At 37.4% G+C, this 16,472-nt stretch overlaps 1 protein-coding gene across 2 annotated transcripts in view; it reads right to left on the bottom strand.

Annotated features, from left to right (window-relative positions):
• mlc1 (modulator of VRAC current 1) overlaps positions 1 to 16,120 on the bottom strand; it is a 20,912-nt gene extending 4,792 nt beyond the window's left edge. Inside the window, exons 1-11 of one of the 2 annotated variants that reach the window (XM_008111209.3) lie at positions 15,974 to 16,119; positions 14,672 to 14,805; positions 13,841 to 14,024; positions 10,477 to 10,566; positions 8,162 to 8,215; positions 7,975 to 8,076; positions 5,300 to 5,401; positions 2,240 to 2,311; positions 2,032 to 2,148; positions 1,215 to 1,271; positions 12 to 134 (exon numbers count right to left, since the gene is read on the bottom strand). In XM_008111209.3, the coding sequence (XP_008109416.1) occupies positions 12 to 134; positions 1,215 to 1,271; positions 2,032 to 2,148; positions 2,240 to 2,311; positions 5,300 to 5,401; positions 7,975 to 8,076; positions 8,162 to 8,215; positions 10,477 to 10,566; positions 13,841 to 14,020 (897 nt within the window). In that variant the 5' untranslated portion in view covers positions 14,021 to 14,024; positions 14,672 to 14,805; positions 15,974 to 16,119. Of the gene's footprint in view, positions 1 to 11; positions 135 to 1,214; positions 1,272 to 2,031; positions 2,149 to 2,239; positions 2,312 to 5,299; positions 5,402 to 7,974; positions 8,077 to 8,161; positions 8,216 to 10,476; positions 10,567 to 13,840; positions 14,025 to 14,671; positions 14,806 to 15,973 lie in introns of both variants that reach the window. The other variant, XM_062982275.1, reaches the window with a different exon arrangement.
• Between the last annotated feature and the right edge of the window lie 352 nt (positions 16,121 to 16,472).

Raw genomic sequence — 16,472 nt, forward strand, 5'->3', positions numbered from 1 at the left:
ATAATACATACTTTAACTGTTGGTGGGTAGTTTTTAAAGATGTCAACGGTGCGCATTATACTGAAGGACAAATATCCTGAAGCTGTGAATAATAATGGAGACGTAACACTGCTTATGGCAATAAGTACTTCTACCTAAATTCAAGATAAAATTGTGATATACATTAGATGATCGAGAGGCACACTGTTACACAACAAAAGGTACATAGATCTTTGCATCTTTAAAAGTTTGTGGAAATGAAGATTGAAATATATTATTTATGGGAAACAAATCTAACTTTAATCTTACCCTATGGAGAAAACAACACTAAAATATGAAATACTAGAGGTTCACAATGATGAATATTTTAGCTCTGACATTAGTAATAATATATTATTAAGTATATATTATTAAGTAAATATTCAGAGTACCCAAGGCATTTTAAATATTCAAGCAGATTAGAAGCTTAACTTTAAAGTAATGCATAATAAATTCCATATGAACAATGATTTTATGACAGGAGCCAGTAGAAAGTAAAAACAAGGAGAGTAAAATCTAGATATACCAAGACTGGGCCCATATCTGACAACAGAGTCATCTAAGTGGAAATTCTCAGATTTACTTCTGAGCAAACTGGAATTGCATTGTTAAACATTTTCTCTACTTCAGCCTGCATCATAGCATAAAGCTGACAAATCAGTGGGGAGCTTTATAATTCAATACAAGAAACAGATGAGAATTAAAAACATGAAATTTGATAATTTTTGTGAGTAGATGTCAATAGAGAATAATTGCTATGATCTTTGTAACATTGGAATGGGCAGTAACAATCTGAATGGAAGGGAATAGAAGAAATAAATGCCATAGTAAATAAATGACATCTGAAATTTTTTTGAAGCAGGAATACAATACTATTTGTCTCACTATTATATCAGCTTAAATAGGGGTTTCAAGCAATAATAACTGCAAAAAAACTCTTTTGGTGATCATTGTGAGATCAATATAAACACAATGACAGCTCTATTATGACACCTTCCTAAAATGTGTGACAATATCCTTTCCCCCCCCCCCTCTTTTTCTTATCAATTTAAGTGGAAAAGAGATCAGCCTGATTATTAATTTGCCTTTACTAAGACCTATAGGACTTATTTTCATTATAACCTCAAAAAACACACACAACAACATCAGGCCCCTCAAGTGCTATTGTAAACAGAACATCTTAATGACACACTTACCAAGCATTTGCTTGGATACTCAGCAGCTACATGGCTTGCAATGGCACTGGGGAAACACTAGAAGAAAACCCGATTTGAGAAAATGTTCATATCCAGAAACTAAAACTTACTCTAATTTTGCACAGAGTGCCTATAGTTCATTTATCTATTGTACACTTTGTTTACATATAGTTGATTTACAAAACGCTCCCATACATGTATCCTTGATATTTAAGCCTTGATCTCTTTAATGAGAAATACCACTGTCAGGAAAATGTATATTCACAGCTTTTATATAGAGATATTAACTCAGCTTTCTTTGCACAAAAATGCCTACCATTACAATTTAATATAGTGTGGTAATTTTATGCATTTGATTTTTACTCTTCTATCCATAGTGCTTTATTCTTATACAATCACACTGTTTTGAGTTTGAATACAATAGAGCAGATAGGAAATATACCTGGGTCCTTTTCATAAGATTCCTATACATGGGGATACAACAGTGACTCCAGTATATGCCGTTTGTAGGAGGCACTGCTACTGGAAGGTATACATATGTCACTGATAACATCTCTACATAATACATGAACAACAATGGAAATGTCCAATCTATATTCTCTAATCCAGAGTATCTCAAACTGTGCTCCTCCAGATGTTTTGGACTTCAGCACCCACAGTTCCTATCTGCTGGTAAACTGGCTGGGATTTTTGGGAGCTAAAGTCCAAAACATCTGGAGGAGCACAGTTTGAGAAACACTGCTCTAATGCATATATATAAAAACTGAAATGAATATGCTGTTCTATAAAAAATGATGTTTGGTCACACAATACTTACCGCCACTAAGATCCAAAAGAAAGTTACGGAAAGATATGGGCCGGAAACTAGCACATCCATATTCAAAGCGATTATTCCACCAAACACAGAAGAAATTCCAATAATCACTTCAATTACCTTTTTCAAAATAGAAAATGTATTTGGCAGTTAGATATAATAACCAAATCATAGTAGAATTACAGTAATTAATGAACCAAAGATTTCTTACCGAATAGGATTTTAAGATACGAGTTGGAAAGCTGATATTGTTCAATGTGCTGGTACTATCGTACATAGTTGTCTAAAAGGGCAAGGGAAAAAATCAAAGTAATGTCATGTCAGGCATTAGTATTTGGTCCACAAAAGCTCACTTTGGTTGGAAATAACTATATGGGTACCTTATTATTTGTGACTGCATTCTGAAATGGGGGTACTCGCATGTAAACTTATAGAACAGCTATGGTATATATTCTTTGTGTGATAAAATCCCATCACCTTATATAGTACAAAAATATACATTACTTTTACATTAAAAATATTGATAGATTCTGTCTTCTCATATATAACGCTTTTCATCATCAAAGAATGGGGGTGAGACAACAGGAAGTAAGAGAAATCTGTCTACAGACCCACTAAGAAAATCTAACAAATGCTACGGTCAGCAAGGGACAAGAGGGATCCTCTCACCTCTGCAGGAGTCTACCATATACCATGCAGCTATGGACAAGTCTACATAGGGACCACCAAACGCAGCGCCCAAACACGAGTCAAAGAACATGAAAAGCACTGCAGACTAACTCACCAGAGAAGTCAGCCATAGCAGAGCACTTGATGAACCAACCTGGACACAATATATTTTTTGAGAACACAGAAATGCTCGACCACTCCAACAACTATCATGTCAGACTACACAGAGAAGCCATTGAAATCCACAAGCATGTGGACAACTTCAACAGAAAGGAGGAAACCATGAAAATGAACAAAATCTGGCTACCAGTATTTTAAAAAACTCAAAAATCAGAACAGTAAATAAGAAGCAACACTCTGAAAACGGAGGACTTCCAGACATGAATTAATCAGGGGCAACTAACGACTCATAACAAAGGATGCCCCAAGGCAGGAAGAAGCCAGGAGATGAAGCTATTCAATGCTAATTAAGGTGATTAACTACAATATCCACACTGGCCTCCAACTGACAAGAGTTCTTCTCTCACCCTGGACTTTCCTCAGATATATAAACCTTCCTTGCTTAATTTCTCCGTACCTCACAACCTCTGAGGATGCCTGCCATAGATGTGCGCGAAACATCAGGAGAGAATACTTCTGGAACATGGCGATACAGCCCGGAAAACATACAACCACCAAGAAAAATCTACCCCTCGGAGGGGAAATTCACTACTGAAAGAGTTAGCATGGGGGAAAGGTGTTTCCACTGAAGCTTTATCTCCAATCCTTATCTCCACAACAAGCCAAATTTTCAAAAATCCAATTCTCACAGGGACAGAAAGTGAGGTGAAATCTTATGAACAGGGACACAGACATCAGTTCAAGCACCGCAGGGCTGTTAACCCTTCCCTATGCTATCAAAAACGAATATTTGGCTAGAGTTACACTTACAAATGTACCTGTTCCAATTTACATACAAATTCAGCTTAAGAACAAATCTACAAAATCTTGTTCATAACTTGGGGACTGCCTGTATATACACACACATACATACTGTATATATACCAACATGTACCTTTAATGTCAACCCTTTCATCCTGAAATACATAGCCCTTTCTGAAAGAAGTCAGTCAGAGGAAGGAATGCATTGCTAGGTGCTAGATCCAGAGGTACACTGCTGAATGAAATTCTGGTAATGGCAATCTTCTCCAAAATGTTGCCCAAGAGATAGTGGAAAACTTAATGACAAGAAGTTTGGGCAAGAGAGTACTGTACCTTGCAACATTGAGTAAGACTTTGCATATGAGATTGTGTAACACATTGTGTTAGTAAGCTTTGAGCAAGACTACATCTTGTGACATTGTGCAACAAAACAATTTGTTCTAACAGAAGCACACTGCTAACTGCTTTCTTGGTTCATGCAAAATATTGGTTAAAGCAGAAAAAAGCTTTTCCACTCTCAAAAGAGACTTCCCACGGGATTGTACCTTGGGTTAGGTAAAGTAAATGATCTGACGTTTGTAGCTCTAACTTCCTACAAGACTAAAGGAAATTTCATTTCACCCTAGCAGCACTATGAACATTTTAGTTTCTTTGTGGTCATTTCAGCATAGAACTGGAGGTGACACTATTTCATTGATGTCTACGAAAGGGAATTTTTTAGTACAGGTACAGACAATACTCCATATGTAAACTTTGCATTGTTTAAAGCTACAGCTACACAGCCCCACTATCAGCAAAACTATAAAAGTAAAAATTACATTTCTTTATTAGCGTATGTACACGCAGTTGTCCGGGTATGCATTTTCTTTGTGGCTCTTTCCTTCATTTCTCCATATCCCTCATACACTTCCTCCCTCCCTCCCCTCCCTCGCTTTTGCTCATAAATCTTCCTCCCTCTTCTTCCTTTCCTGTTTCATTCTTTTTCTTTCCTCACTTCCTTTGACCCTTCTTTCTTCCCTTCCCTTCCTTTCTCTTCCTTCCCTCCTTTTTCTTTCTCCCCCTCCCTCCCTTCTTTCATCCTTTCTTTTTCTTCTCCCTCCCTCCCTCCCTTCCTTCCTTTTTCTCTGGCGTTTTGTTTCTAAAGTGTTTCTGAAGTATAATTAGTGAAAACTTCATTACTATAAAAAGAGTAACAAAATTTTGTTACTTTTTCATTGTAGTAAGTGCGCATAATTACTATAATTGGGGAAACTTCAGGGGCTCCTTTCCTTTTTTACAGCAATTGAGGTGAAACTTGCTACAATGGTAGAACACATTTAGCCTATCAAGCTTGGAACATTTCACTCCTTCACAGATTTTTTGAATATTTCACTCATCCACACATTTAAAAAAAATACTACAAGAGATATCTCCTGGAATTTTCTGTACAATGACACAAAATAACAGACTTTCAGAAATATGATTCCCTGACTGAAATGTGTCACAAGGGACAATATTTAGCAGCACAGAGGCTTTGAATGGGTTGCTCTCATCTGTGCAATCAAAGCAGACAAAGTCTGGTTGAGGTCCTAATTCCATATGAAAAAAGCAGAGGTTATGTAGGAGAAGGGATACATGATACATGCTGAATCAGTCTTTTGGGTATTTTTAAAAAATATATATTAAAGAAATGAAAACTTACTTTCTTTCTCCTGCAGCATTCCTCATTTGACCTAGCTGAAATTATTACAGTTGTTGCCATGAAAATCTCCAACAGAATTAGGAGAATCAAGTTGAAATTTATCTGTGCATAAAATTTATGAAATAATTTAGATTAATACAGATTTATTTACAAAAATATATCAAACAATGTCACATGGCTTTGTAAAGTGAATCCAAATACTCTATTTGCAATTATGTCTCCTATAATGGGAACCTCATAAATTTCATACTAATCATCATCATCATCATTTAATTACTTATTAATCGCCCTCCATCCAAGATGCTCTAGGCGATTTACAAGATAAAATTGTAAAGGATAAAAATACATACATACAAATATTGATAAAATTAACATCAATTAAAAGCTCTAGTAAAGAGCCAGGTCTTGAGTGCTAGGGTAAAAGGCCCTAACTCACACATGGCTCTCATATAGGGCGGCAAGGCATTCCATAAGGCAGGGGCAGAAATAGAAAAAGCTCTGTGTCTGGTCCTTTCCAAGTGCACTTCTCTAGGACCCGGAATATAAAGTAAGTCGCATTGGGATGGTTGTTGCAACCTCCGATGATGGGAGAAGGAGAGACGGTCCCTAAGGTACGATGGGCCCTGGCCGTAAAGAATTTTAAAGGTCAGAACTAGCATCTTATATAGACCACGGTAATCAGTTGGAAGCCAATGCAGATGCTGCAGCACTGGTGTTATATGGCATTCCATGGGTGTTCTTGTGAGTAGCCTAGCTGCCGCATTCTGAACAATACGGAACTTTCGGGTCGTGGACATCAAAAGGCCAACATACAGAGGCGTTGCAATAGTCCAGCCTAGACGTGACCATGGCATGGATGACTGTTGCCAGAGCCTCATCAGATAGATAGGGTGCCAGTTGCCTCACTTGTCATAGATGGGAAAAGGCCTGTTTGCTAGCAGCAGCGACCTGAGCTTCCATTGTCAGCTACGAATCCAAAACGACACCCAGACTCTTAACGGTAGGCGAAGGAGATAGGGCAGCACCATCGAAGGTGGGTAGCAAATGGGTTAGAACATTAAATAAAATATATACTTGGCAATAATTATTGTGAAGCAGATTTCTATGCAGTGAGTCCAGTTTTCACAATCACAGTATGCGCTCCATAAACAAGATAATTTCCATTGTCATGTTTAATACTGGCTATATGACACAACCAGCAATTTTACCCACTAGTTTTCAATATGGAACACTGTTCCAATTTTTAATGGCTATGATGTTGCAGATATATTACATTTAATTCAGTCACATATTTACATCCATGGCCTATGGAGGAAGTATTCTCAACAGAGCATAGAAACATTATGAACCTAGGCTGTGAGAGTTGTAGTCCAAAAATATTTTTCCCGAGCTCTGAATCTTGAGTAGTGTGAGTAATATTTTTTACACATTTCATTCTAAATATTGAAAAAATAAACTAAACCTAGTACTGAAACAAACAGAAGTGACATGACCAAATACATAACCATTAATCTAAAAATAAGTAGTTTAAAGTGTCAACATGGAAATTGCACACAGAGAGAGAAATTTCATTCTATATGTTGAAATAATATTTAATGTGCTATGTTTGAAAGCTCTACTTTGGAAAATTAAGAATCGGTGGTTTCTAAAGACTCCTCAAACACAGTGAAAAGGATTCTTCTTGAAACTATACCATGAGAAAGACAGGGTATTAAACAAGCAAACAAATAAATAAATGATGGGTTCTGAGAAATAAAGTGATGTTCACATATGTGTGAACCAATCTGAAGATAGAAGAGCAACCTTTTCTATTTTACAAAGAAATAGGTTACTAAATGGTAACTTTGACCTAAGGCAGATCTACAGTAACCCGTTATTCTGGGAATGATCTGGTGTAGCACATGTAATTCTGGGATGGATTACATAGCCACACAACCCCAGTTGCTGCAGAGGCAGGAGGTCATCCCGACCAACTATCAGCACTGGATCCTATTTGCCCCTCCTCTTCCCACTCCCTTCCCTGATTGCTCCAGCTGTAGGCATGAAATGACCAGCAGAACCTACAGTATGTTGCACCTAAATATCACTGCAATAAGGAAAACAGAATGGGATGGCAAGTGCAACAGGATAGCTTTGTAAACAATTGCAGCTTGTCCCATCTCAAAAACAGCCCAATTGTTTACATGGACCAAAAGCGGTGACCTGTTCCAAACTCTAGGGCAGAATTCAGAGCAATCTGTAAGTTTAATTAATATGGGTCAAGGCGGCATTACTGTGGCCTTGCTTGCATTACCCTAGATCAGCTCCATATGCAGTTTGGCTGCCAGGAAGCTAATTTGGGTGCCTTCTCCAGTAAATGGTCAGTCAAGTTGTGCCCCTAGATCCAGAACAAGTTAGTCATACTTAGGACTAATTCAACTCAAAGTGAAAAGTTAGTCATAACTATTTTAAGTTCCATTAACACAGTGAAAGCTGTGCAAATAATTTGGTCATGATATATCATAAAGGCACAAATTATACTTATCCATATAAAAAACAAAAATAATCTATTATGAAATTGCTCCAGCAATGACTGATTAAACCTGATTAATTGTTTAATGATTCTATATACACTTAATAAAGAAGCAATGCAGTATCAAACGACAAACTAAACATCTGTGTTGCTTTCAACTCACATTTATTGCTGTAGGATTCAGGACAAGTTTACATCCAAACCAAACTAGACATGTTGTTGTAACCGCAAATGTGGATACAAACAGAATCTGAAAATTGGGTATCTGTAAATACAACAACAATAATGTTTTATTTTAATGAAACCAATAAAATATTAACAATTTAAATATTCCAACCTAAAGTACTTACCACATTGATTTTGTTTCTGGCTATGGCAAAACTCACAGCTGCTGAGGGAATACACTGAGAAAGAATAAAATAAAATTAAGAGAACTCCTAAAAATAAATTTTCAGGAGTATGCCTATTTCCCAAGCGTATGGCACACAAAAAGATTGTGTCAACATATCAAGCTCATGTTGATTCAATTGGTCTATTCTAGTTAGGACTAGCAATTAGATTCAGTCCAAAAATGTTGTTTTAAAACATAGTAAGCCACTATTAAAATCTTGAATTGTCCATGAAACATGGTGGGTGGGACTATGAGGAGGACCTCTCCTGAAAATCTCAAGGCAGGGGCAGGTTTGTACAAGGGGATACAGTCAGCCAAATAGCTTGGACCTGAACCGAACCATTTAGGGCTTTAAATATCATAACCAGCACTTTGAATTGTGCCCAGTAACAGACTGGCAACCAGTGGAGCTGCTGCAATTGGGGGGGGGGGATCCATTCCCTGTAGCCAGACCCAGTGAGCAACCTGGCTGCAGCTCTTCGTACCAGCTGAAGCTTCCAAGCACTTTTAGCGGCAGCCCCACATAGAGCACATTACATTAATCCAAATGGGATGTAACTAAGGCATATACGACCGTGGTCATATCTTCTCAAGGAATGGGCGCAAAGGTCCTTCCAGCCACCACAGATACCTCGGCCTCCAGGTTCTGTGCTCAGTCCAGGAGGACCCCCAAACTGCAAACCTGTGTCTTCAGGGGGAGTGTGACCCCGTCCAACACAGGCTGGATTCCTATTCTCTAGTCCGCCTTATGACTGACCAGGAGTACCTCTGTCTTGTCTGGATTAAGTTTCAATTTGTTTGCCCTCATCCTCATCCAGTCCATTACTGATAACAGGCACTGGTTTAGGGTCAGGACAGTTTCTTTGGCATTAGGTGGAAAGCAGTAGTAGAGTTGGGTGTCATCTGCAAACCGGTGGCACCGTACTCCAAAACTGCAGATGACCTCTCCCAGCAGTTTCATGTATATGATAAACAGCATGGGGAACAAAATGGAACCCCGAGGAACACCACAGGTCAACAGCCAGAGTTTTGAATAGTCTCCCAGGACCACCTTCTGGGTACGGCCCTCCAGAAAGGCCTGAAGCTATTGTAAGACAGTGCCTCCCAGCCCCATACCAGCGAGACGACCCAGAAGGATACCATGATATTGAAAGCTGCTGAGAGATACAGGAGAACACTCCCCCTGTCTAGCTTTCTGCGGAGGTCATCCACCAAGGTGACCAAAGCTGTCTCTGTTCCATAGCCAGGCCTGAATCCTGATTGAAATGGATCTAGATAATCAGTTTTATCCAGAAATCCATGGATTTGGGAGGCCACCACACGCTCAAAGACCTTGCTCACAAAAGGGAGGTTGGACACTGGCCAATAGTTGTCCATTATAGAGGGATTCAGGGATGATGTTTTAAATATAGGTCTTACAGCTGCCTCCTTTAGGCAAGCTGGGACTTTATCTTGTTCTAAGGAGGCATTGACCACCACCATCACCCACTCTGCCAAGCCCCCTCTGATCTGTTTAATCAGCCAGGAAGGGTAAGGCTCCGGAATACATATGGTAGCTCTCACTTCTCCACTATCACTCTTGGCCCTAACCAATGGAAAGAGAACTCAATGGCAATTTCCATTTACAGCCATTAATTATGGATTCACATCTTCTCTCTGCCAAGATGACTTACTGCCTGGATGACACTAAGGATCCCATCATACAGATGAGCCCTCCCCTCCCTCATCTTGTTCCATTTCACCAGCAATCACCTGCAAAATGGCAGACACTGGGAGCGCCTTACGTGCCCTCCCTCCTTCCCCCATCACAAGAAGGGAATGGGGAAAAGAGTGGCAACATGCATGTGTTTCCATCACATGAGGGAAAGGAGAAAAATGCTGATATCTCTATTGGAGCTACCAGAAACACTACTTACCTTGCGTTGTTGGTGAGGAAGTGTCTCTTGACGCTTCCTCGGCACTTCGGGGATCAATTGAGTGGAGCCAAGTCATGTGATGGCGCTGGGAAAGGCCCCGTCCCCAAAGTGTAGCAAAGGGCCAAAAGCCCCCAGTGTGATAAGGTGGTAAGTTGAGTTTCACTCTAGCTAAAGCCACCTTCAACTTTAATTAGGAAAATGCCACCAATTATACTAAATAGATAGATGATGGATGGATAGATGGAAAGTCAACAACAAAAATCACATAAAGAAAGCATTTACATGTTGAGAGTTCAATTATGCCCAAATAATTTCAAAAAATATAAACTATTTCACAGGAATAAAACACAATGCTTACTGAACCGGCTGCACAACGTAAGTAATCCATTTCAGATGGAAATACATTTCCCAAATAAAGTGAAAATCCTGAAGTAACAAGTATGCAAATCTGAAACATAGAAATTTCACAGAAGGTAAAACACTGGCAAAACTTATACAACTCAACAATTGCGAAAGTTGGAAGGGGTTTTTAAAGAACATATTGGGCCTTTTTATCATGAGTTTTCTGTACTGATGATAATGAAATCAAAAACAGAAGGTTGAAAAAATGCCATTGCTTCCAAGTCCTGACAATTATTATGCAAGGACTTGGCAACAGCAAATCAGAACAACAACTTGGAAAGTGTTTGTATGTTATAAAGGAAAAATAGGTATCACCAGTTACACTGAGGCATTGAAAAAAATTACAAGAAACAAATATTCTCTTCCCTTTGGGATTGCATTTTCATTTTAAAATGTCCTTGCTTTTATCACAACTTCATGGAAAATATACAGAAATATTTTTCTTACAGCTAACTACAACTTTTTAAAAGTCACACATACACATGTCGAACAACTGGGGGTTTTTTTTGGTGTTTTTTTGGTTTGTTTTTTTTTTTTTGCTATCTAAAGAAAACAAGCTTCTTTCTTGGCATACACACTGAGACATTTAACCAAAGACAGACAGTGTGGCTACACAGTGGTGCATTCCAACTTTTTACAAGCATTTCTGGTTAATAAAATATCCAGGGGGAGGGGGGGGGAGAGGCATCAACAACCTCAGCTATAACTTCTCTATCTTATGGCAACTATGATGGAAGCTCCAGTGACCAAAAATAACACATGTGGACTGGCATTTTATATTCTCTAAAATGACTATAGTCAAACATATGTCAGAATAGTTTCAAAGAATAGCAAGAATTAATAGGCTTTCATGTTTGAGAATACTGACAAAGTGCAACATCTTTTTAAAAAGAGCGTGGGACTGATAGTAGTAGGCTTTAGAAAAAAAATAGGGAAAAGCTGAAGAAATTCCAAGGAATAACAATCTCATTCTTTTTCACTAATTTTTACTACTGGTAATCCTCTTGAGCCTTCAAGATGCAGAAGACATGTATATAAATAAAGTATTTATCTTTCTCCACTTTACCTAATAAAAAACCCAGGAACATAACAGATATAATCCTGCCCTTTCAAGTTTATAGCTAAACTACTGAAGTGGGGGGGGGGGGGGGGGAACCAGGGTCAAAGTATGTCTAGCTGACTTGTCCATGTTCATTACAGAACTTGGAATTACATATAGTATGATGACAGTTTCACCAAAATTGAATAAATCCAATTGTTGTGACTCTAACTAATCTCAAAATCGGAAAGTCTTAGATGCAAAATTAGAAGTGACAATATAAAATTGGGAAGTCCTTGACAGACGCAGGGTTTCCTTAGCAAATACCGACAAGAGGGCACAATGCCTGTATGCTGCAGCTAAAAACATAACAAAGCTGTCATTTTAGTTCCTTGGCTGTTTGCCTAGAGAAATATTCAATTTGTGATCAAGTGAATGAATAATTTAATTCACTTTTTTCTACACTGAATATAAATCAATGAAACTGTCAGCTCCTATGGCTTATATAAAGTTACTGCTCATACAGTTCTAGCAAGATCTGGGGTCACTGCCACAGAGTGAATGGATTTTGAGTCTGATGGATCCAAGCTACTATCAACACTCTGCCAACATATCATGACGGGGGTTTATTGCTACAAGAAAATCAATCAGCTTCAGATCTACATTCCCAGAACTTTCTGTAGTCTCAAAGATAAAGATGCCAGTTCACTGGTGGAAATTTTCTCTTCAGGAGGCATGCACTTCCATCCCACCCAAAACAACTGAAAATGGCATCTAGTGGTGTTAATATCATTTTGTTCCTAGAAATAAATTCTGTAATTGAAAATCACTATCAGTGATTTTGTGTGATGGTCCTAGGTAATAATAGACTGTTTTACCTGTTTAGTGGAGAACAATAACCTGATTTTAAAAAACACTTATATAGATTATCATAATAAAACCCCAGTATTTCATCACAAGATGAAATTGTATTTGTATGAGTTTTGTCGTAAATAGCTTTATGTAAAGCAATGCTTCTGATCTGCAATGTATATCAAATAAATATGTTTGATAACTTTGCCATGATGTCCTTTTATTGAATTGTGATTTAAAATATTTTGAGTATCAAAAAGTTTCTTTTGTTGTCACTGTGATTTTAAACTAAATAAATAAATGTTTCTAGCAGTCAGCCTAGTTGGCCACCTGCCCACCACCAGTTTGGAGGATCTGGAAGGCTTCAGAGGCTGCATAAGGCCCACAGGATTAGACCTTCTGGCATCCTAGTTTAGCTCTAGGAATACCACTATCTACTTTATTAACCACCAGAGTCAGTGGCCTAACCTCTATTATGTTTGCTTAGGCTACATTCTTTTAACTGATAAATGCAAGAGAAGCATGCTACTAATGAGATCCTCCATTGCTTCCAAAAGATAACACTAATTTCCAAGAATCTGGGCATTTTTCAACTTCTCCTGGATTACATTATTCTTTGGTAGAGACAGATTGGTATAGCAAATGGAAAGTTCTTATTTGTTTTGTTTAATAACCCACTTTCTCTCAAATATGGAATTCTACATTATTTTCAGACACCCACAAGAAGAACATGACAGAATCTGAGAGAGCTATGTTTTCTGTGACACACAAATGCACTTGTATAATGCAACTAGAACTTTTAGGTAACATCATCTACCTTAATGGTTTTGATTGTGATTTGAAGGGTACAAAAGTTTAGCAGCACCTACAATCTTACAATTTGTTTCATACTACTTTCTGTCTGAACTGGCCCAACATTCACAATTTTTAAAAAACCAACGTTTTTAAGTATCAGCTTTGGCCCAAATCAGTTCATAAATGTACAATCTAGGGCTTAAAAAATAAAGAAATCCAAAATGTTTCTTTGGGAGGTACCCAAGTTGTTTATGAATTGAGGCAAAAACCTTACTAGGAAATTTATTTTGGTTCCATTAGATAACACAAGTTGGATGACTCTGTGGTCAAGCATATGAACTTGTACAGCGTGACAGATAGACAATGAGACATAAAGGCAAGAAAACCAATTAATGGGTTGATTCACATACTTCAGGGATTATGCCTCACTGAATACAGAAGGTCATATTTCCAAGAAGTACATAACAGTGTTGTGGTGCTGACGCCACAAGAATTTCAACCCAAACTTTTATAAAGCTCAAATATTCTAAAAATTAATTTCAAACGTTTCTAATTGGCTGTGATATAATAAGGTTTTTCTCTGCCTTTATCTTTGTAAGGCTGTCCTAGTTTTTCTATAACAATCCATACTTACCCCCATCAACAAAGAATAGATCCATGCTCTATAAACAAAACACGGATGGAATCTTTTTGATAGCTGAAGGTCACTAGATTTAGCATCCGGAACATAATTCCCATTTTCTTGTTTCCCACGCTCCAAAGTTGGCATTCTGTCATAGCTAAATTCTTCCCTGTAAGATTCTTCCTTGGTCATAATTCTTTAAAGAGGTGGAGACATATTTTCAGTTTGGAATCACCAGTACATTTTATACCATATTCAATTTCCTTAGATTTTTATCTTCTCATTTTGCTACCTAACACAGTACATATTCTCGGGACTTAAAAATGCATATATTTCAACACAATTGTTATATAACATGGTTAGAGAATTAAGGAGTTAAGGTAGACAATATTAAGTAGATAGGTAGGTAATTTTAATTATCTGTTTACAAACTACTGGACAGTTATATATTTCAAGCATAGTTAATTGAAATGTGGAAGCAGTGAATAATTAAAGTGACATTTTTATAAACTGGCATCAATCTAATTAATTCAGTTTGAAAATATTCATAACTGAATTTTCCAACAACTTTTAAACCTAAATGAATAGCTGAACAATTGTTCTTTAATATGCCATTTCCTAACATTCATTTTGGTGTAATAGAAAAAAATGGTGAAAAAGCAAAGCAGAAATACCCAAAAACACATTCCATTCTGAGATTTTAGTCATTACAAACTTTATGGAGTGGCAACACAGTTTGTTCCAAAATTCAACTTGCCAGTTTTTAAGTTTTCAACAATTTTTAGAGTAAACTGTTTATCCTAGCTACGTATATATTTACCAGTTAACTTCTATCATACGTACCTTAAATGATGAAATAGTTAACTCTGAATAATTTTGTGAGCAGAGTTGCCTGTACACTTTGTTATAGTCTCACTGCTTAGTGATTCATGTTGTCTTTGAAAAGTTTGCTCTTCCACTTTGGCTTTCAACAAGATCTATTCAAACGTGGAACAAAAGCACAGCAAAAACCACAGTTAAGCCAGAGAACAGGGAATGCTAGCTGAATTTTAATGAGGAGAACACACTAGAAAACTACTGTACCATATTCTCACAAAGCTAATTTCAACATTGGTTTAGAAAAAACAAAACCTGAGGGAGTATCTTTTACATTTAGAATATCTAATTCACAGTTTAATATCCATTTTCATACTATTATACATTACAGCAACCTGTGAATTAACCTGTAGTCCTTCATACACATATTAACACTCAGTAGGACTCACATCTGAATTGAAATGTTAGAATTATGGTAATATTGGCTAATCTTAAGAAATTATTCAATATTTAACCCACAATATAAGAAGCACAGTTAACATATATGATCATAATAAAAACAGAACATAGGACATGTATGTGAACCTTTCAACCCATTCTGCTACTGAGATACTAAACTATACACTTGGAAATAAATCTCAGTGATTTCAAATGATGAAAATCATACAGTCCTATAAAACAATGTGAAAGTGCAATCTTGGTAATAGAAGTAGATTGGTTTTTGTTTGTGACCTCATGTAACAATGTTACATAAACTCTGCGCTCTTACTTCATATTTTGTATTAAAGAGTTCAAAAACAAATAAAAAACCAAGACAAATTAAAGTTTAGCAAACAACAACACGCAATCATCTTGGCTCCATTTAACCTCATTCCCCTATTAGGAAACCAAAGCAGCAAAGAATGCCATCTACCCTGGAGATACTGGCAGGCTGGCAACTCCTACAATGACATGGGCTTTTTGTACAATCCCGCATTTCCTTTGCAGCAAGAAAACAATATCAGGAGCACAACACTGAAAAACCACCCAGTCGTAACTGAAACTCATCGGAAACCTTTTTTTTTACTCTTGGCAGTATAAAGAGATATTTGGCACATTGAGAATTATAATCGTTTTGCAGATAATTAGGTCTTTGTCCAACAGTAAACAACCATGTTGCTCAATGCAGACATTTCAATGTACTTCAACCCCTTATGTTCATTCTCATTCCGAGAAGAGGAAAGAAGATCCAGGCATTCATTCCTAATGATATGCTGCTAACAAGTGAAATGGTTCATACATTTTGAGGCAACGTCTTTCAAATTTAATAAAGCCAAACTGTGAACTCACCAATGCGCTAGTGAGTGAGAACGCGTGTTCCTGTGAGGTAAGAGTCTATGCAGGTGGCAGCTGCTGGTAGGGTCTCCTACTAGAGAAGCTTTTGAGGAGGAGCCAGACTAAATGGGCCAAACAACTACTGGGCAGTGGCAGTAGTAGTGACTGACATTGGCAAAGGATCTTTTAGAGGCAACAGTAATGGCATCATAGCTAAACACTTGTTAGCATTGCACAGAGCTAGGCATGGTAAATGTCCTTTTGAAAATCTTTTACCAGGAACCCCCATGATGAGACAATTCAAAATAAAACAAGACATTGTGCCAGAAGATGTAATTTCCAAATCGGATAACATTCAACTAATGAGAAAGAGCAGAGTACATTTATGAGTAATGCTGCAGCTAATAAAGCAACTGAACTCAAGAGCTATTGATGTTCTCAGAGTCGAAAGGAATGTCCAAAGCTTCAGGAAAATGAAAAGTGGGAAACATGAATCAAGGGAAGCTAGATATTG

Source organism: Anolis carolinensis, chromosome 5 (assembly GCF_035594765.1).
Source record: "Anolis carolinensis isolate JA03-04 chromosome 5, rAnoCar3.1.pri, whole genome shotgun sequence".
In the NCBI taxonomy this organism is placed as follows: Eukaryota; Metazoa; Chordata; class Lepidosauria; order Squamata; family Dactyloidae; genus Anolis; species Anolis carolinensis.